The 21,684-nt window shown below is 34.8% G+C and overlaps 2 protein-coding genes across 3 annotated transcripts in view; one reads left to right on the top strand and one right to left on the bottom strand.

The window, feature by feature from the left end:
• Positions 1–45: 45 nt before the first annotated feature.
• On the top strand, positions 46–14,626 carry LOC128237506 (membrane-bound transcription factor site-2 protease-like). The gene is made up of 9 exons (XM_052953089.1): positions 46–403; positions 2,427–2,696; positions 3,133–3,236; positions 3,630–3,876; positions 4,747–4,942; positions 5,747–5,835; positions 6,929–7,124; positions 8,001–8,076; positions 8,764–14,626. Exons 1-9 carry the CDS (start codon positions 329–331, stop codon positions 8,984–8,986), a joined length of 1,476 nt encoding a protein of 491 aa, XP_052809049.1. The 5' UTR covers positions 46–328; the 3' UTR covers positions 8,987–14,626.
• A 1,579-nt stretch (positions 14,627–16,205) lies between these two features.
• LOC128238383 (uncharacterized) overlaps positions 16,206–21,684 on the bottom strand; it is a 51,111-nt gene continuing 45,632 nt past the window's right edge. For both annotated transcript variants that reach the window (XM_052954255.1, XM_052954256.1), the window contains one exon: positions 16,206–21,349. In XM_052954255.1, coding sequence (XP_052810215.1) covers positions 17,935–21,349 — 3,415 coding nt within the window. In that variant the 3' untranslated portion in view covers positions 16,206–17,934. The remainder of the gene's footprint in view (positions 21,350–21,684) is intronic.

Raw genomic sequence — 21,684 nt, 5'->3', positions numbered from 1 at the left:
TCCAATCATATGTTAATACGTCAGTTTCCTCACAGCTGTAGTTGACCTACTTATTGTACTTTCATTTCCGTGTTGAATATTCGATTAATCCAAACAAAATGATGTAAACCGAGCCTAATGTCTCTTTAAATACGTGGATCTGATGCAACTTCATTCTATTTCCGATCCTTAACAAGTTTTTATTTTTGAAGAACTTGCAGAAAGTATGTCAGACCGAAAATGTCAAATTATTCATGTTTATTTTTGGCCATGTGCTACCAAAGGAAAATCAGATGGGGCTGAGTAATGACAGAATTTACAATTTGGCATTGTATTGACAGCTTAAGATATGTTGCAGACGTCGTGGATTGCGCTCATATTAGGCTGCTGGTCCAGCCTCTACCTTTTGGATGCTTTTCTGAAGGTAAAATAAGAGCAATTTAATTAAAAAAAGTAAACAATTAAAAAATTGCATTTGTAAATATTCTTTAGATTTTGTGGTCAAGGTAGTTATTCTAAAATGCCGTCCAGGCTTTTTTTTTTAATGATGGTTAGCGTGGTCCAGGCTAACCATCATTAAAAAAGAGCATGGACAGCATTTTAGAATGACAAGTGGTCAAGAATAACCTGTGAAAATGCAAGCACTTTCTTCCAACGGGGTCCCTTGTTTTTACTGAAGGGACAGCACACGGAAGTGACAGTGGATACAAGGAAGTCTGGGTGCGATACCCTAGCTCTTTTCGAAGAGACAGCTTGGTTATATGAAGTGCTCGGTGTAAAGCACAGACACACGGGGTACAACTTTTCTGGGTTAAACCAGTACTGAGTACACCACTTTTCCAAGCACTACCCTTTAAAGCTGCACTTTCACAGATTGAACGTTTTGACAACTTTTTTTGTCTTGGAACGATCCATTTTTTGCGAAAATCCATGGAAACCAGTTAAATAAGACTGCTGACAAAAAAAATGATCACAGATTTTTATATTGATGTTCAAAAATTGATGTTGTATGCATGTTTCTTAAACGGTTAGTAACGGTTTAGGTCATAAAACATTAATTTTCGAACAGAAATATGTAAATCTACGATCTGATTTTTTGTCAGCAAGCTTATCATTGATTTGCAGATATTTACGAAAAAATTTGCTCTTTCAAAGACAAAACATAAAAAAGTTGTAAAAATGGTTAATCTGTGAGAGTGCATCTTAAATTGCTGAGCGGCAGACAAGAAAGCTACTTGTACCAACTTTTAACAGCTTTCGGTGTGACGTGACCAGGGATGGAACCCATGACCTCCTGCTCCATAGGCGGACGCCTTAAAGGCGTTTAAGGAATGTTTGGCATGACAATCCCCTGCTATGCATTTCCTGCTAATTGCACTGATGCAGGCTGCTGATGTCACAGTAGGGGCCAATTTCCTGTTTATTGGCTCAGGGCCATTTAGGGTCCATTTCTATAATAAACCCTCCAAAACTGCACAGCAGGATATTCAGATCAGAGATCTGATAAGACAATTAGGCAATTGGATTAAGATTAATACACAGAGGTTGTGTACAATACATGGTTTTGGAGGGGGGGGGGGTCACTTATAGAAGGATTAAGGAATGTTTGGCATGATAATCCCCTGCTGTGCATCTCTTGCTAATTACACTGGTGTCACAGTAGGGGCCAATTTCCTGTGTATTTGTTTATTGGGTCTGGGCCATTAAGGGTCCATTTCTTTAATAAAACCTTCAAAACTTCACAGCATGATAACTCAGATCAGATCTCTGATAAGAGGGATCAAGGCAAGTAGAGATCAATACACAGAGGTTGTGTACTGTAAACAGATTTGGGGGTGGTGGGAGTCACTTATAGTTGGCTTAAACTAGACCTTTAACCTTAGGCCACGGAGACGGTCATATGAATGCTTCATTGTACATTCAAAGTGTAAATTAATTATATTGAATAATTGGAGTGGTTATTTGATCTGTTTATGGAAAGAATGCATGGTCTATAAATGTGCATGCAATAGAGGGGTTTGTATTTTAGTTGCCTTAAGCCGAACAAAAAAACAACCCAGTTTTGATAAAAATAAAAAAATAAATGAAGGCATAAATTGATAAATGCAAGATAAGGGTTTTAATATCTAAAGAGTCCCTTTTTGGTAGGGGTCTCCCTGTTGCCCTTATGGGGACCAGCATGTGCCTTCATAGAATTAAATTATTAAGATAATTAATAAAAAATATCTTTAAATATTAATGTTTTGATGAACTTATAGAATATATACATAATGGGCTGTTGAAACCTGATTTTACGTCCAATAAATAGATTTTTAACATTTTCTGTTAAAATAATATTTTTTCACAACCTGTTAAAAAGTAAAAATCCTTATAAACCCTGTCCCTCTTCTTTTGTCCTTTATAAAACAAGACTAGGCTTAAATGCTAATCAGATGATTTCTTTTCAGACGCAGCCATGGTCAGCAAGGCGATACATGACATTTCTTGATAAGACCGGTTTCTCTGTCTCAGTATGTCAATTTAGATGGTACTCAACATCCCTGAACAGAACCTTTTTACGCCTGGCACAATGGAGACCAAATTTTCTGCGAACCTGGTTTACGTTTGGCGTGTTCTTTGGGCTGGTTGCCATGCTGCTGTCGGTGATGTTGCTCACATTAATGGTTTTCAACACCTTGACCAGGGAAACAGTAGAGAATCAAGTTCTCACACCCATTGTAAGTTTAAAGAATAAAAAGTATCAAGTTCCGAGAGTTTAGTATAGAAATTGAGTTAATATCTGTTTCATTCATTTTTCAAAATAATGTCCACTTAAAAAGTGCAATACCTTTTTTTCTTGTAAATAATAACTTCAATAAGTTTGTGATCTAAACAATTGACCATCATGCATGGAGTTGCAAATTCTTATTTTTCTGTACATGCTGCTAGGATGGTGAAATACACAGACAATTTTCTTTAAATAAATTTCTTTTGATCAAGATTTCCTTATTTTAAAAGTTTTCCATGGAAATTTTATTCCAAATTCAATGATTAAAGCAAAGATTTTTCCAAAAATAATATATATATGCAAATTCTTGTTCCCACAATCCATATAAAAGGGCCGGAGTGTGTCAAGTAAAATTTGTTGATTCCAAATGTTACTTAATTTTTCAGATGCCTGGAGTGAATCTGCCAGCCAGTCAGATTTCTTACTATATGCTTACACTGTTGGTCTGTGGAATCTTGCATGAATTTGGACATGCAATAGCAGCCATCAGGTATTGATAATCTTATTGCAAAATAACCTGTGCCAGCAGTGGTTAGCTAATCAAATTTGGTTACAATTATTATTTGATATTTTTGAAAACACTTCTGATTTAATCATAAATGTATAAACAACATTATTTTAAGTGTTCAACATGAATACATATTGGTGATAGTGGTCTAGTGGTAAAGGTGTCCATCTTATTAGCCCAAGAAGACATGGGTTTTATCCCTATCAGGGGAGTTCTCTTGAGCTGAAAAAGACACTAGTACCAGTTTTTACCCAGAATGATTCATATACGCTTTCGCAATCAGGCTAAAATATATTGATAAACTTACATAATTATAATATATATCCAAGTACTGCATGTTACCCTTTATAACTGTTTTTTGGGATATTTATTCAGAGAACAAGTACGGGTAAATGGATTTGGTCTTTTCCTGATGCTCATATACCCGGGTGCATACGTGGACCTCTCTTCTGAACACCTACAGATCATTTCCCCGATGAGACAACTGCGTATCTACTGTGCAGGTGTTTGGCATAACTTCATCATTGTCCTGATTGGAATCCTTGTGCTGTTCATGTATCCATGGTTTTTAATGCCATTTTACTCAACTGGATATGGGGTTGTGATTACACAAGTGTCAGAGGTTTGTTTTATACTTGCATCTTGTCAACTTTGAAAATCGCTTGAAGAGTAATAGAACTTCTCAAGAGCAATTTCTTACAATGTTTTAAATCTGTTGATCCTAGCATATATTGCCCTATCTTAATCCTTTCCTTTGTAGATATGCTTTTTAAGTCCTTTATTCATATTCTAATTGATACGCCTTTTTGCTCTCAAATTTATAATAAACATGTAACAAGGGGATTTTAAGGCTGGCTGATGTGGCCACTTCTCTATGAAGGAAAAGGCAAGACAATGAAGTATTACCTATATGTTAAAAGTCTTTTCTGAAACTGGAGGGCCTAGGTTAAAATTAAGAAATGAAACATTGGTATGGTAACTGCGTCCTCTATAAAGTCCATCAAATCATGTTCTTATGGCTAAGAATGCCTTGCCTGCTCAGACAAGCAGATAACTTATATTGGCAGATGAAAATCAAACTGCAGTTCAATATCATCAGTCAGTATCCCGCTTCAATTTTAATAAGAATTTATTTTAAATATAATTTATTTTATATTTTCCTGTCAGTGAAAAACACTTAAAAAATAATCATTTATAAGTAAATAGAATTTGTGTATTTATTTATGATGATAAGATTTATGTTTTTAATTTATGGCTGTTATGATGATGGATCTTGAATAATTTTCCTCAACAAATTTAACAATATTTTGCATCGGTCCCAAAATATGCAGATTGTTAATACCTAACCAATATAAAAATGGCACAATAATTGCCTTCTTTATACAAGGTCATACTGCATCTCTGATCCAATTTTTTTTTTCATATCTCAAATATCTAACACTATTTGTGGGTCCCTAAAAAGCTATTTGATATTTAATCCTTGTGTTTTCAGAATACAGCAGTCTCCGGTCCCCGAGGCCTAGCTATCCGGGACCCAGTCACGAGCGTGGGAGGGTGTCCAGTTACCAGCGTAAAAGATTGGAATTATTGCCTTACCATGAGCATACGGGAACCATCCCTGGGAAACTGTCTTCCTGTTTCCATGATATCTGAGTTGGATACGTCAAGTAAAAAGAAACTAGATACAGGTATAGAAAATTAGTAGTATTTAATAGGTTATCTGTTTCGACGAAAAAGAAGTTCAGGGGTGACAACAAACAACTGTCTGCTTTTGCAAAATGATTGTCCTAAACTGTTCAAAGTATTTAAAATTAGTACTCCTGTAGCAAGAAATAATGCACACATGTATAGCAAGCCCCACATTTCTGGTTTTAATTAATTGCTCAATTATGCACCTTTTTCTTGTCTATTTTTGAAGCCTTGATGTTTCTCTTGGCTTGCAAAACTGTGGTGATGCCATAATTAAAAGTAAACAGTAAGTTATATCAAGGCATATGGAACTTGGGTCACAAATAAACAGATATAAAATCACTTGCACAGCAAGGCCCATTACTTTGCCTTAAATGACTTGAGGTACAGTGCAGTGATTCATCTTTTTGCCCATTCCGCATCCTAAACTCATTGTTTTTATCCTAAAACTATGCCTTGGATTCTCAGTTTTTTGCTTGGGACCTGTTGTTTTGAAATATGTCAGTCCAACAGACGCAATTAAACAGACCACAAAATAAATCGCTTGTTATGCCCCTTTTTTGACTGAAAAACAACAGACTGGCATTGTTATTCTCTGCTTGGCACTCTTGTTTGTTTAAAGGTTGTCTGGTGAACATAGTTGTTAGCACACTTGCTTTCCACTTCTTTAATTTTTGATCGGGAAAAATTCTTCATTTTGACTCACATTTGAAATTCCAGTTTTCTCTAGAAATAAACAAAATTGCTTAAAAAAACAGGAAACGAAGATACAACAATATGATAAAGATATTATTTATTTTCAGACAAGAAGTCAGCTTACATTGACTGTTGTAACGAGACAAGCAGCACGCACCTTTGTTTTATGTACCATACCAAGAAGATCCCAAATAATGTAAGAAATCCTTTCAATATTCATTTTAATATAAGCTTGTATGCTTTGTAAAGGAAAAAAGGTTGAGGTTAATATCATAGTTTTGGTGTCACCAACATTGGCAGGTAGTAGTGCAAACAAATTGAACATGACTCATTGGTGAATTTAGATATTTGGGGATGGGGGTGGGGGGTTGTCCAGAGCAATTAAGATTTCTTCAAGTTTTCAAGCCCTGACTTGGTGCAAATGTTGCCAATGACACATTTTTATGTACAGGAAGGCCCATAACTCTGCCCACAATTATTCTCAAATTGTGTCATTCTTCCACTGAAAATACACCGGCAACAAAACATACGAGTGTTGGCGTTTGCTCAGTCATGTTTTTATGCTTCTTGATAGGGAGAGGCCTAATAGTCGCTGCTTTGTCCATCTGTCCATCTTTGAAACTCTTATCCAGAAACAGCTTCAAAACTTTGTATAGGTAGCTGGCAAGAAGAAGAATTGCACTGCACAAGAACCGTTATCCTATCATGCATATTCACCCCAAGTTATGCAAGTTATCTCCCCTTTACCATATTTTCAAAATTGGTGCTTTCCCAGGCCATAGCTTGGAAAGTCTTAAAGGGATTTAAATGAAACTTGAAATATAGATAAATTGTGATGAGAGAAAGTGCAGTGTACAAGAACCATTACTCTGGCAAACTTATTTCTTCTTATTTCCCCTTAACCTGATATTTTTCCATAATAGGAGTTTGTCCTTGTTATATCTTGGAAAGTGCTTAAGGGATTGAAATGAAGCTTGAAACACAGCCAGATAGCAATGAGAGGAAGTTAAGTGTATAAAAACCATAATCCTGTCTGCATATTTTTTTAGTGATCTCCTCTTTATCTAACCTTAACTTGATGTATTGATAATTTGTGTCATATTCTTTTTGTCATTGCTGGTGTCATACCGGTAGTCAGGCGAAAATTTGGCCATAGCTAAGAATCATATCAACATGGAACTTTGCCCACATGTTTATGGAAACAATACACAAATGTATCACAAGTTTAAGAATCCCCATGTAAAGCTCATTTAAATTATTTGCATAAATTTGTATTTATTTATTTACAGGTATATGCATGTTTGCCAGCACGAGCCACTACAGATCGTCCAATTTGCAAGTTCCAAAGCGACTGCTACGCCCCAAACATGGAAATGTCATGCGTCTACCCCTCGGTGGATAACCAGACAAAGCTATTACGCGTTATACATGGGCACAAACCTCCGTTGTTGTTTCTTGGGCATCCGTTAGATCTGCATTATTCTGGTGAATATCGTGATTAAGTTTGGTAACATTCTGGCTAGAAGGAAATTTATTATACCTGGTCAATATTGCCTCATATGCTATATTGAAGGGATTTAGAGAAGTTAAATAATACTTATCATTATCTTGTGGAATAACAGCACTTGCTACAGCTAGGCCTTTGTAGCAGGAGGGAGAGCCCGGCTGTTATTTTCCGCCCCCTGCGGCCTTGTTACTAGGCCTGTCTGTGACCTTTTGTTTGACAGAGCCACTTTAAAAGATGATTATTGTATACAACCTGGTTCATCTCACAGTTTTGAACTATATTTGATATTTATTGGACACATTGTCTTCTCTCTTTTTTTAGAAATTATCAAATAAATAAAAAATAAAAATATACATAATTTTGACACTAAAGTAAAGATTACAGATAAGGTATTCATTACAAACTATAAGCATTGAAAGTTGTTTCAACACATACACAAAATGAATTGAACATTGGCCCTTGCAATTCAGTGCCCCATTAAGGCTCATTCAATGTGCCCTTTCTGACCTATCACCCTGCCATTTTTAAATCCTGGTTAGAGCACTCAACTTATACACTGTATGCAAACAAATTTAACATAAGATGTTTTCAAGTGGCAATGTTTTGGAAGTAAAAATTTGTGTTTAATTTGAAATGATTTTAATATTTGGTATGATTAAAATTGAAATGGAAAATTGTATGATAAATTTAGTAATGTCTAAACTCCAGGCCAGAGTAAGTGTTGTCAATAGTAGTTTTCTTTTTTGAGTTATTTAGATAAGATTTTGTTAAAATGTAGAAACTGCAAAATGACCTTTTGTATTCCTATGTTAAGATGCCAAGAATATTTATTGAAAATGTGTGTACTTTTTCAGTGATACTCAGCAACTACATTCCATACAGTGCCTTGATTCCGGTCAATCTGCCATATGCTATTGACACATTCTGCAAGTATCCTTTATAAAGCATGTACTATGCAACAGGGAGTAAAAAATGTTATGAAGCAATGCAATTAATTGGCGGCCTCTCTGAGAATGTCTTTTAAATCATTCTGTTTCCTTTTGGAGTTTTGGACCCCAAATTGTATTTCAAGCCAATAATTTTTCACCCTGAAAGGAAGGGCTTCTTTTCCTAGGTCTCATAAAACCCCTCAGATCAAAGTCTGTAGATTTTGTGGTACAAAGTAATTTTAAAGTATTAAATTGAATTCTATAAACAAGATGATTTTGAGTCTTATTTCTGCGATTGCTATTGTTCCCTTCGCTTACATTTGTGCAATGTGTAAAATACTTATTATTATACGCTAAATGATTGTCATATAGTAATGCTGTGTAAATTACATATAATTAGGTATATTAACATTAAATTGCTTGAAAAAATATTTGCATTTATTGCCTTTGAAATGGAAAAGAACACGAGGGTGAGAGTGGTTTAATGGTATAGATGTCCGCCTCTCACCAAAGTGGTTGTGGGTTCCCTGCTAGGGTAACCTTCTGATTGCCTCTCAATGGCGTATGAGTACTGGTTTCTGCCCAGAAATGAACTGGAAGCTGTCAGCTTTCGTCACAATCAAACTAACAGTAATTACTATAAACTAAATAAACTGAAGAACAGTTGTTTCCTTAACTGGTAATACAGATACCTGATATCATTGTCAGGGGCGTTAGTCATTCTAAATGTTGTCCCGTGTTACGCCCTAGACGGCCAATTCATCTGCCAAGGATTCATAGAACTTACGTTACGATCGACCATACCGGATAAAGAAGTTCGAGACGCAATCTTCTCGCTCAGTGTTCTGTTCGGGACAGTTTTGTTGGCACTAAATGTGATAATGGCAATGTGGATGTTGTTTGTAGGTTGAAAACGCTTATGATTTTTGGTTTGTGTGTGCTCCTGTGTTGCCATGTAAGGCAACCATCAAGAGATCTAGAGTGGCCTCTGTGTTGGTGGTGGCCAGGTTTTAACTGTGTGTGGAGATTGTTACAAAAAATTGAATTGCTATAACAAAATTGATAGGATTTTCAGCTGAGGTACATCAAAAATATAGTCCCTTGCTTAAACATTGAGTCAGGGACTCAGTTTTTTCTGCATCAGGGAAATCCCTAATTTGGGGTCCATATTTATGGTTAATGTATTGAAGAATAAGGTATTGTTACTGAACGATTAATGTTACCAGGGATTGACGTTTGAGGGATTGTTAGATGAACTTATTTGGGTTTGTTCCATTATTCTGAAACACTGCTGGGATTATAAGCCTGAGATGAAGCAAGCATGATCCGAATTTTGTTTGAAATTTAAGATATTGTGTATGTGTTTTTTATTACAATATTACGTGATTGGTCTTTATCTGAAACAGATTTTTAACTGAGTTATTACTCAAATGAAATGTTTTATTAAGGCTAACATCAGCAAATAAATATAATGACGAAGCAAGATTTTGCTGCGTTATAGAAAATAATTGAAAGGCTGAATAATGGCAAGACTGGAAACCGAAGTTGAAAGGTGGATGCATCAGATGTACTGGAAACTTTGGTGCATGAAACATCAAATTCAGTACAGTGCTGAGTAAAACAAGATTTTGATGTTAGCACTGAATAGGGCTGATGTTGTGGCTAGATCCTGTTGCAATAAACATTGAAGAGCAAGGACTCCTTCTGGAATGAACAGGGTTTTACCGAGACATTTATGAAGCAGAGAACACTATTGAGAATTAGAGACTGCTTGGTGAAAGTGTTTATGACAATATGAGGCTGAACCAAAGAAAAACAATACATGTATATTATATAGTACAGGTAGTCATAAACTACCGTAGTAGTTTAATGTCATAGTGGAATGCCTACAAGCATGAGTTGGAGAAGTGGGTGGGGAAAGATACCAAATGTTATTGTAGATTAAACAGTTACTCTCTTATAAGAATGATTCAAATTTCTGTGCGCGTACAACAGATCATATTAATGGCCTTTGAATGAATTGTTCAGTGTTTAGCTCTACTGGCCATAGGCCTTTGGAGCTTATGTGATAGCGTGGTGTCTGTCATTCATGTGTGTTTGCTGCGATAAGGTCTTCAGGTCTGATTTTATCTCGTTCTATTTATACAGTAGTTAAATGAGCGCCATGATCGGTTGGTTCCTTTTGAAAACCAGCCAGATCTGCCCATGCATGACTAGATTATGGCCCTAGAAGAGGTGTAGCCCTTTCAAAAATATAGTATAAGGGAGACAACTTGTACAGAGAGTCTTGTATTTATTGTAACTACTTGTTACTCTCCCTTTGCCCTTTGTTACAAATAAGCAGGAAAACATATGGTTCACTGATTGCTACCCACTCTTGCACACAGTGGTCAGAAATTGGCTCAGTGTGAGCATTATTTGATAAGCTCATAGAGAGATGAATTTTCTACCTTCTGTACCCTGTGTGTAGGAGTGTACCCTTTGGGTTCAGTATATCACCTTTTACTAGTTCGTACATGCTTTGGATTAAAAAATACCAAAAATGTCATGCCAGTAGAGCATAGGTCATCGTGGGCCCCTTGTTTGTTTTTTCCTTATGTAGATTAATTGGTAATAAGAGTCTTAACCCAGTTTGCCGTGTGTTTTTCTGCTGCTTATTTTTTAATATACAGTAAAACTCTGTATTGTTCCAAACAGCAAGTGAAATAAGAATGGGCAAAGGGGTTATATCAGGGCTCCATTAAACTCCTTAGCGGTGTGTAATTTGAAAATAATTAGCCATGCAACACTTGTGCACAGTCCAACGGGGAAAGCATTCCCATTTTGACCTCATTGATATTTCATTATGTTTGTTGTTCAAATACATGTAAAGAACAGAAGACTGCAGAATACTGCTGATAGGATTTTTAAGCAGAGAGTTTAGTTAATACTATGTATTATAGAGATTGTGTCAATTTATGCATATGTTTTGTGATTTATTTATGTTATTTATTGTATGTTTAATGTCATTTACAAGATTAATTGATTGTACATAATACTCTTGATATATTTTGGAAATACTGTGTTGTTTGCTTCCAATGGACAGGATTTTCGAATCTGAAAAGTTATAAACCATATAGCATTATTACAGCATACTTTGAGGGAAGTTACCCAGATGTTACAAGAAATTAGGGCAGCTTCATTGATAAGCTGTATTTTTTTTATTCACTGACTTTAACATTTGAGGAGCTGTGAACAGATATATCCATATGTAATTTATTTTCCAACGAAGAAATGTAATCAACAGGTTTAAAATAAGTTTATTAAAAAAGGAATTTCATTGGGGCATAACAAAGTAACCACATCTTAGGCAGCGCATGCTTTAAAAAATGTGTACTCAAAGTTTCATCAGATTTAGTGTTTGCCGCCAGATTTTTAAAATGTTTAGTTTCTTATATGTGAAGAGTCATTTCTTATTGCTGTAAAGACTCTTCATGATTAAGGAAATGACTATAACTGCGAGGGGGTGGGGGGGATTTGAAATCTGATACAATTTCAAAGAGGCTAATTCTAAGTCAGTAAGAATTTATTCAGTGATTTCTTCAAGAATAAGAAACCATGGTCATTTCGCTGTGCTCCTTTCCCTTAGGCTACTTATTTACGTGGAAACTACTTAATAAACTAATACCTCTACATATAAGGTAATTGCAAGGATATTTCCTGTTAAGTGTTTCGTTGATTGTACATTGCAAAGCAGAACAAAAATAGGGGGACCAAATTGGTTAGAATTGAACACCAAAACAACCATGTGACTTCATCTTGAGTTTATGTTCTCCTTTTTTGTGTCATTTATGTTTTTATAATTTTATAATATCTTTTATACATGATTTTAAAACAGCTAATAGAAAATTCATTTCTTTCATTTAATTGAGTGATACTGTGTTTTTGATAGTCATTTATTCCCTGTCAGACAGCTTTCAATGATTCAGTGGTCTTGTATTTACTTAAATGTGAAGAAAATTAGATAATGAGTTATTATATTATTTCAGAAAAAAACAGAGTTAAGTAATTTTGCAGACGACAAAATGAATATGTTTATTTACCTTGCCCAGGTATTACTATAAAAAATAGTCCTATTTGTTATGTGGTGTTAATGATTATTGATTGATTGTTGATCCATTGCAATAATTGTTATTGATCTAGATAATGGCAAGACCATTATCTATTTTGTCTGTTCATTTTAAGTATGGGACCAATAAAGTTCAGTTTAAGGAGTGCTCTTGGCAGTCTTTACATATATATATATATATATATATAGATATATATATATATAATTATATCTTACATTTCATCGCTTCAAACAGGCACATCAGAGCCAAGTATTCCGTGTACTCTATTTTGGTTATTGGGGCACATGACTATTAGTTCATTCATATTTTTGGCCGTTGTGTTACACTTAATGATTTACCTACCTAATTTATGATATTAATCTAAGCTGGTAATGATACCTACATGTATAACAAATTGAATAACAGATTGAATTTACTTCCTATTCCTGTGGTTCTTAGGCTTGTCTTGAGTACAAGTTTCAGGCCCGGGCTCAAAAAACTGAAATTTTCAAAATAATTATGTAACTAATTTTGACAAAAGATTTGTGCCTGATTGTAGAATAGATTATTTGTGTTGAGAGATTTTGCAGTATTTTTTCCATCTTTGCCCCTGTAATACAATTTTGACAGCAAAATTAAGATTTTGATTTTTCTGAGTCTGATCTTAGTCTCAACTCGAAATGTTAGTGAATATATAGGGCCCTCAGTTGCTCCCTTTCATTTGCTATTAATTATACTTGAATTATATCCTATAATTATCATTATTTTTATCACAGGACCTCATTTATCAGTTGAACTTCAAATGAATTAAGCTAATATAATACTGTTTTTGATTTATTGTCTCAGAGTTTAACCGAATCGTTTCACATGTCATTAATAATTTTTTGCAACAAAACTAACTTTGAACTAAAATTCATGTGATTTAATGAATATATGTTATGTTCTTGGTTGTGAATAAAGTTACACGCATTTAAATATAAGGGAGGTTGCGAAACAAGATGTTTCTAACTTGTATGTGTAGATACACATACATGTAAAAATTGCAGTTTGGTTTTAAAGTCTTGTGAAATTTCACTAAGAACTTATACTGCTGGGCTTGCTGATACTTCAGCTTCCTTGTGCTGAAGAACATGTCAATTGAATATGTACAATGTACACATACTGTAAAACACTGCGTATAGATCACACTTTTCGACCAGAATTCCCATATAAAAAATGCGTGCATCTTTTCTATAGTATTAGGCTTTTGATTATTAACCAGGTTTTCACATAGTGAAACCTGGTTAGAATGACGAACGTCGTTGTTCGGGCAGTCGGGCGGGCAGCGTCAAACTCACCTATGAAACTAAATAACTTTAGTAAGGGATGACATATCTTGACCAAACTTGGTCTACAGAAAGAGTTTATGGGTACCTTTCATGGGATTGCGTTTGGTCTCCCTAGGGTCAAGGTCAAGGTCACTGTTACTAAAAATAGAAAAACAGTTGAAACTGGATAACTTTAGTTAGGGATGACATATCTTGACCCAACTTGGTATAAAGGAAGAGTTTATGGATACCTTTCAATGGATTGCATTTGGGGTCCCTTGGGTCAAGGTCACTGTTACTAAAAATAGAAAAACAGACACAGGCTGAAGTTCTTCTGTCAATCATTAAAAACCTGGTTTCGTCGCATTGCGGCGTTTCTTGTTATTTTTTCAGAAGTCCATTTCAGGCCGAAATTGCTTTAATAGAGAGATGAGTGGAAGAAAATGTGTTTGTTTACATTATACCGAAATGGACATTACTCACATCGGTTGATGGATTTAGTTAATAACGGCAGTGGAAAATCGGGTACAGTTAGCATCAGCAGACATCTACAAATAAATGGAGTTAATTACTTTCAAGTTTCGATATTGTACGATAGTTTCTACCTAGTATGATTCTGTATACCTGAGGTGGTATTCAATAAGCGACTTAAATCGATCTTATGGTCATACATCATTGACTTCACTCACTCTATTGGTCAGTTATTAATTAATAACAAGTTATCAAATTAGCTACATCGTTCTTAGATCCAATTAAGAGCAATACTGAATACCAACCAAGTATATTATAACATATTGCAAACAAAGAAGTCCCCACCTATGACGTGTACCCTTGCCCATACATGAAGTGTTCCGCAACCTCTCTTATCGTCTAATTCTGTATGGTTCAGCGGTTTATTCTGTGTATATCTTGTGCAATTTTAAATGTTTATACAGATGTCATGTTATATATTCTACCCTGCTCATCTTGATTCATGGTAAATTATTTTGGTAGTAAAATAGTGATACTTCTGTTTTGACGAAGTCTATGTTATTGCACTACCTTTTACTTGTACTGTTCTGTAATATTTTATGTTTCGACATTATTATAACTTATGTCCAAAATGTTAAAAGTGTACAGTATGCAGATTATTTTTTAAATAAATCTGATTAAATTGTTTCTTGTTAAGAGTTATTTCTTAGTTCTACTGGCCAAAGGTCAAAAGAGCTTATGCCATAACGTGGTTTCCGTCATTTGTTAGTGTGTCCCTAAACAATTGCTTGTAATCGCGAGTGTTTATCTCCCTTTGCCCCCTAATAAAACATGGTTTACTGATTGCTTTCCTTTGAATGTTGGTTAAGGTTATTTCCTATTTTCATAATAGTATGTACATGCTTTGGATTAAACATACCAAAATGGTCGTGCCAGTAGAGCATAGGCCCTTGTTGGTCTCTTGTTTCATGTTAAATGGTGTTTTTGTCAAGCACATAAATGATTTTTAGTTTGTGTCTGCTCCATTCTCATGTCCTGAACTGCTAGGCGTAATTAAATATAAATCTGCACAAAAGTTTCCTATTAACACACAATGTACATAGTAATGTTTGATTGTGTCATTTTTATTTCAAGGTCAATGTCAGAATTGTGGGTCAAAGGTCCGATGGCCATTAAATAGAAACGTTAACCAAACCATTCTATGTTAAGGTGGCAGTGCTGTATTCATAATCTACCCTATGTGAAAAAAGCTCATGAATGTTCAATTATGTTTATTTCTTAGCTAATTAACACTCTAACAGCCACAATTTCTACCAATTCTTTATGACACTTTCAGAGTGCATTTCTTAATGAAATCTAGATTAAGGTCTGGCCAGATACGTCATGTTTGGTAAAAAAATGAGGTCAAATATGTAAAATAATTGTAAGCAGAGGCCATAATTTCTACCCAATTTTCATGAAACTTCATTAGATAGTTTATCTCCATAAATAAACTCAAGCTTGAATATAGATAATGAAGGTCACTTATTTATTCAGGGATTTTGCGTGTTGATTTTTTCCTGTCTTTATGGCCATGCTAAACACAGGAGGGAACACAAGCTAATTCCATGAAGCATGCTAATGTCATAACCCTTTGGGATTGTACAGTTTGAACATAGATTTCTGTATACATTAATGTCAATGTAATAATCTTGTTAACACTAGACATAACAATGTACAATCTTAATGAAACTTGGTAATAGAAATTTAAGTCTATCGGATCTAGGTTATCATGTACCACAATTCATTACGAGTCTGCTCTATGTCAATGTCTCATCTTCAGCATTGTTAAATATTATATAATTTTTTAAATTTTTTGCAACTTTGTGGTATGTTTCGTTTGCAGTAATAGCCTATTTAAACATTTTTTTAACAGATTTTTTTTCATAATGGTGTCAATTTTCGTCATCTCCATATTTTTGTCACCTTAACTAGTATTGTCATAGCCATTTATGAAGATCTTTAGACATGTATTAAAATTCAATGAGGTGTAGCATTCTACCTGCCTTATTTACCATATCGACAAATTGCGGTGGCTTTCGCCTGTAGTACACGCATCATCATCATCATCATCATCAACATCATCATCATCATCATTTCCATCACTATTTCCATTGGCAACACCATCATCATCATCATCATCATCATCATCATCATCATTATTATGATCGGCAGCAGCAGCAGCATAAAACCAATTTAGATGTAGCAATGAACAAAAACAAGAAAATATTCTGCAAAAATATTTATTATTTAAAAGATGTCTGGATGATCATAATAAATAAAATGGTTGGAGTTTCAAATGGGAATGTTATGTTCTTTATTAATTAAAGCAAGCAATAAAAATGTTAGGAAACATGAAGACATCAAAACAAGATCAAGTTAAACTTAAAGCTTATAATTAATACAAAAACCTAAACCATGTTAAATATGTTTTATTAATTTTTGCATTTCTTGTCATTTTAATCAAGAATGTTCAGCAATAAATGTAATCTTATTGCAAGACGAAGCACACTTCAGCACTTAAAATACAAAAATAATGTGTTTATGTACAAAACATGACTTAAAAAATATATACATGAATGGAATGTTTAGAATGAAGATGTCATTAAAAGTATGATTATACAAACAAGTATGATTATAAACATGGAAAAATAAAATCTGCCATGAAGTATAAGAATCTAATATTATTCTTATTAAACATTTAGAGACAGATAAAGTCTTTGATAAAATGCACACTTAAACAAATAAAATATTGCTTTAAAATTGTGAATATGATGCACGATGAAATTATTACTATTAAATAACATTATATTTTTGCACTGTTAATGCTGTTTATCCCAACAGCATTATAATTGAGAAAAGGACTACAGTAAGAAAATAGTTGTTCCTATTTAAGGTATCTGAGGAACAATAATTTGAAAATATGATGCCTGGCCGCCCCATGATATTTCGGTGCTTATATGAAAGGGTTTAATGTATAGATGAAAAATAAGTAAATATTATACTGATATTGCAAATAATGCTGTTTTGACATTAAAAGATTGAAAATCAGTTATTTCACTTAAATTACAAACTGTCATCACTTCATCTATCATGTATTTTCGGTCATTTATTTGACATATCAGTAAGTCAGACAGCAATTCCCTTTGAAATGATATCAAAATCATAAGGGGTCACAAGCAATCAAAATTTAACATTTATTAACGGCCAATGGCACAATAAAACAAAAATCTTATTTGAAGAACGAAAACTTTAAGACCTAAATTCTACATTTCTAACAAGACGTGATCAAGTAATGTATAATTAAAACTCTGGACGCAGACACAAATATTTCTACATTTCCAAAATCAAAGAGCTGCCCTATAGAGAAAACATTTTAAATACAAATTAATGTTAGGACAAAACATAACATTAAAGAATCCTTGTAAAGAAAGATTTGTACATATACAAACACGCTTTCATCAAGGGATTAAAAATGTAATTAAAATACACTTACAAGACAATAACATTAAATTAACGTTGACACTCATGTTTAAAATTAAAAAAACAAATCTTTTTCTCAGAAACTGAGTCTTTGTGAAGATTTTGATGATATAATATGTATTGCTTCAGAACGGAAAATTAATCAAGCAATTAAAAGATAAAAAAAAAAGTAATGTCAGAAACAATGCGAACAAAACAAGTCATTAACAGAATTATTAATAAAACATTAATGCAAATCAATTTCACATCAATTTCTTTGTAATCATTTTTGCAATTTTAAAGAGGTATTTAAAAAGATTTGAAGTCAAAATTCTTCTTACATGTACCTGTAGCGTGGAATTTTGAGATCTAAGAATGAAACAGCACTTATATACTTAACAAACATACTGTAGAAATGTTCTTAACACAGAAATATATACACAAACTAAATACATACTATGTTTAATCCTCATTAAACATACCCAGTAGCTATTACACTTGTGAAAATCTCCAATTATCCTCAACTTCAATATTTTTTCCAGATTGGATATTTTTAGGATTTTTTACGGTATTTGCATTAGCGTCTTTTACTGTTCCATTGATAAGACCTAATTTTGATTTTGAGGTATTGGCTAAATTTTTTGAGTAATCCATTGACGACAAGTCCATTCCACCATATAAATCTTCTGTGTCCTCGAAAATAGGATCAAATTGAATATATGTTGACGATCGATTAGGATTATTTTTCCCCGTTTTCCTTGATTCACCACTATTATCAACCGTCTGAACGACTTCGATTGGATCAACATCATGTGTTGTTACTTTTCGTATCCGACCATTCTGAGTTACCGATTGTCCTTTAGAATCAGATTTTCTCATCTGAACTTGACTTGAGCTCTGTGATTTGGGGTCTCTCATTCTGACTTGATGCATAATAGGAACAGATTTTGATTCTTTCATGACTGGTTTGGCTTTTATACCTTTAACTTGATCAACATCTGTTATTCCCATTCTTCGTACATCACGTCCAGTCATTAACGTTTTGTCATCCATACTAAGAGCATCTAGCTTAGAACTTATAACTGAAGGAATATCACCATTTACTGCGTATCGATTTGGTGTATTCACACCCATATCAGGAACAATACCATTTGTATTTCGTACTGCAATTCTGTACGAGTCCGCTCTATTTAACACATCATCATCAATGTCATTAAAAGCTTTATTAGGACTCATATCCATAGCAACTCTGTAGGGACCACTTTGTTTCGTTGCTGGTAACAATGGCATGCTTTTAGTCGTATGCATTGCATTTCGATATGAGTTCGTCCTAGTATTAGGATTGCCCATAGCAACACGATAAGAATCTGAACGTGACGAAAACTGATCATTATTAGCACTTGGTGGGGGCGTTCTTTGGCCATTAGAATAACCAGTCTTTGGATTATTTGCACTTTTTTGGTTTCCATGAACACCTCCCGAGTTTGACACAAGAACGGAGTTAAAGCCTAGCGGATATGACCTTGAGGAAGACAATGTATTATTAGGTGAATAATTGCTTTGATTTTGATTTGCGCTCTTTGGCATATCATTTAATGGCACATGGCGAACTTGAACACTTGTTGACATGTCACTAGGTAACGACCGTCGATGGGTGGCATTCACATTCCTGTATGATGGTTCTTTTCTTGTATCAGCTCTACTGCGCCGACCAGCCTGGCGGGTAGAACTTTCTGCTGGTCTCAATTCATTGACTGGAGTCCCATTGCGAGACCCTGGTGTATGGTCGTGCGATAACGGAGTCATAGTGGTATTGCTAGACGAGTCAAATGTCATTTGTGTAACTCGCGTTAGGTCACTATCTGTTGAATCCAATGACCTTCTACCTGGGGTGGCCATCGATGATGTATATGATGTGTCAGGTGTCCTAAACCTCGTAAATGATTGGCTAGATTGTTCACTATAACCATTCACATGAGCACTGTTAGGATTCATCTGGGTCACGATAGGCACTGTTTCGACTCTATTCCCTTCACTTCCATTGCAATTATAACCATTACTCCTATTAGTGTGTAAGTTCGTATTTATTTGGTATGTATCATTTTCAAGTTCGTTTGTTGGGGTTTTACGCATATCAAGCAGGGAATCCATAGAACCTGATGGGGTACTGGAGATCGAGAAATCCATGTTTGATAAATTTGGCGAAACACTTGGACTTGACATCGTCATATAGTTACCATTTCCATTAAAGTTCATACAGTCTGCAGATGCTAAAGAATTGAAACTGTCAGCAGATTTCAATGATTGCATGTCCATATAGTTTGAGCCATTGGAATTAGTGGAGGTAGTGGAATTTTGCCTACTCGGCTCTTTTGGTGCCATAACAGGACTCACAGCATACAAATTTGGCGATGTTTTGTTTCCACTTGATCTCTGATTTTGTTGAACATGCGGAGTAGACTGGGCTGTAGGTTTTGTAGCTGTTGCATAAATCACAGGGCGGGAAGATTGGTCTTTTCTTTGATTTCCGGACTGGTTTGAGCTTTTTCGTTCACCAGATCGAGAACGCGCTCTTGGGGTTACTGTTATGACAGGCTGATATTTTAGCGGCAAATCAGGCTGCTTTTTGGTAGACCTAGATTTTGCTTTTTCATTAACTGGAACAGCAAGATTGTAACTCTGATCGACCCCAGTTGCAGATTTAAATGAGCTGAGTCTTGGAGGCTGCGACAAAGAGACGTTACTTTCACTTGCTGAGGAGTTTGTTGGCGAAGGTAACGGGACTTGAACAGCGTCTTGATAACCCTCTTTAAATAAATTCACCACTGGCGCAAAGTTTATTGTCTTTGGAGGTCTTGTACTCTCTAGTGGTCTTTCCGTAGATTTCAAAATCCCTGAATAATTTCTATGCGTTCTTGGCCACGATTGGTAGCTGGCTTGAGGTTTTGAGGTATTGTTTCCGTCTTTAAGTATTGAGTCGTATCCTTGGTCTGTACACTCTAAAACTGATTTAGAATGTTTCAAGGATGGACTTGAGGATGTAAGATTATCAAGAAAGCTTCCGTTCTGTAAAGAAATGTTCGAAAATTGGGAAGCACACGTGATACTGGATAAGCCTAAATCACTTCCTATGTGATGCAAGTCAGATAACTCTGCACTGTTTTTCTGCTTTTCTAACTTTGTTTCTGGTGAACTTTCGTCGTCACTAGTCGATAAAGCCACAAGAGACGGAAATCCGGTTCTTGATAGATTTGTTTTGTCATGCACTCGTGTGAAAACTGCCTCAGCATCAGATTCAATAGATGAATCCTGAGATGGGAAGGAATGAAGTTCAGGAGGAGATAATTTAGTGTTTGAGCTATCACTATTACTTGATATTCTTTCCGGAGGTAAGGGTGGGGTAACCTTGCTTAGCACTTTTGGAAAGTTTGATGAATTCCCTTTTCTTAAGCCGGCAAACTTATCCTTAGTTGACCTATATATGACACTTTCACCACTGCAAACGCTAGTTGAATCTTTGGATGGAGAAATATCACACTGATCCTCGTCAATTAATGTATTTGTACTTCGTTTTAGTCCGCTATCGTTATGAAAAGAGGTGTAAAAACCTTCTTGATCAACCGAATAAACGGAGCATTCGTCGTCGATTTTCTTTTTTGGGCTGTTTTCAGCTAGCATAAGATCCAAAGCAAGAATATTTTGCCTCGTAAGTCGAGAAAGCGATGAAAACTTTTCCGCGTCCTGGGCTTCCTTTTTTGCTGCTCGAATCGCGAGACTTTGTATCCAAGCTTCAGTATCCAACTGAGTGAAGTCTGATTTCGGGTTGCCGACAGATACTGAGTCCCCGGTTATCGTGCTCTGAGCGTCTGCTGCGTATCCTGCTGTACTCGTGCTGTCAGTAACGCAACTGAAAATAGAAATTGTAGAAATGTAATTTTTTATTCTACTTTCAGGCAACAGGTTTGTTGAATATATATACATAAGAATCTAAAACCTTAGATTAAATCTGGCATAATATTGAAAATGAGTTTCAATAGTTATTAAATTTAGAAATTACTACTTTTTTTTTATACAACATGATAGTACTTTAGTCCATAATAAAATGTATCAGTTATTTTACAAATTGAATACGATAAACTAAAGTTTTGAAATAAAACATTATTAAGACAAAAATAGTATCCACAAATTTCCATTTATATGATTCAAATTGTTTATACATTCCTGACAGTAAAATATGTCTTT

The sequence above is a fragment of the Mya arenaria genome, chromosome 6 (assembly GCF_026914265.1).
Source record: "Mya arenaria isolate MELC-2E11 chromosome 6, ASM2691426v1".
NCBI classification, from domain to species: domain Eukaryota; kingdom Metazoa; phylum Mollusca; class Bivalvia; order Myida; family Myidae; genus Mya; species Mya arenaria.
Note: the sequence above shows the minus strand (reverse complement) of the source record. Positions and strands in the feature narration are given on the sequence as shown.

What these genes read in the sequence shown, in the direction of transcription:
- LOC128237506 (XM_052953089.1), top strand. Translation starts at nt 329, where the DNA reads ATGTTGCAGACGTCGTGGATTGCGCTCATATTAGGCTGCTGGTCCAGC. An exon ending in TTTTGGATGCTTTTCTGAAG is followed by an intron (nt 404 to 2,426) that starts GTAAAATAAGAG and finishes ATTTCTTTTCAG; the next exon opens with ACGCAGCCATGGTCAGCAAG. An exon ending in TGATTACACAAGTGTCAGAG is followed by an intron (nt 3,877 to 4,746) that starts GTTTGTTTTATA and finishes TTGTGTTTTCAG; the next exon opens with AATACAGCAGTCTCCGGTCC.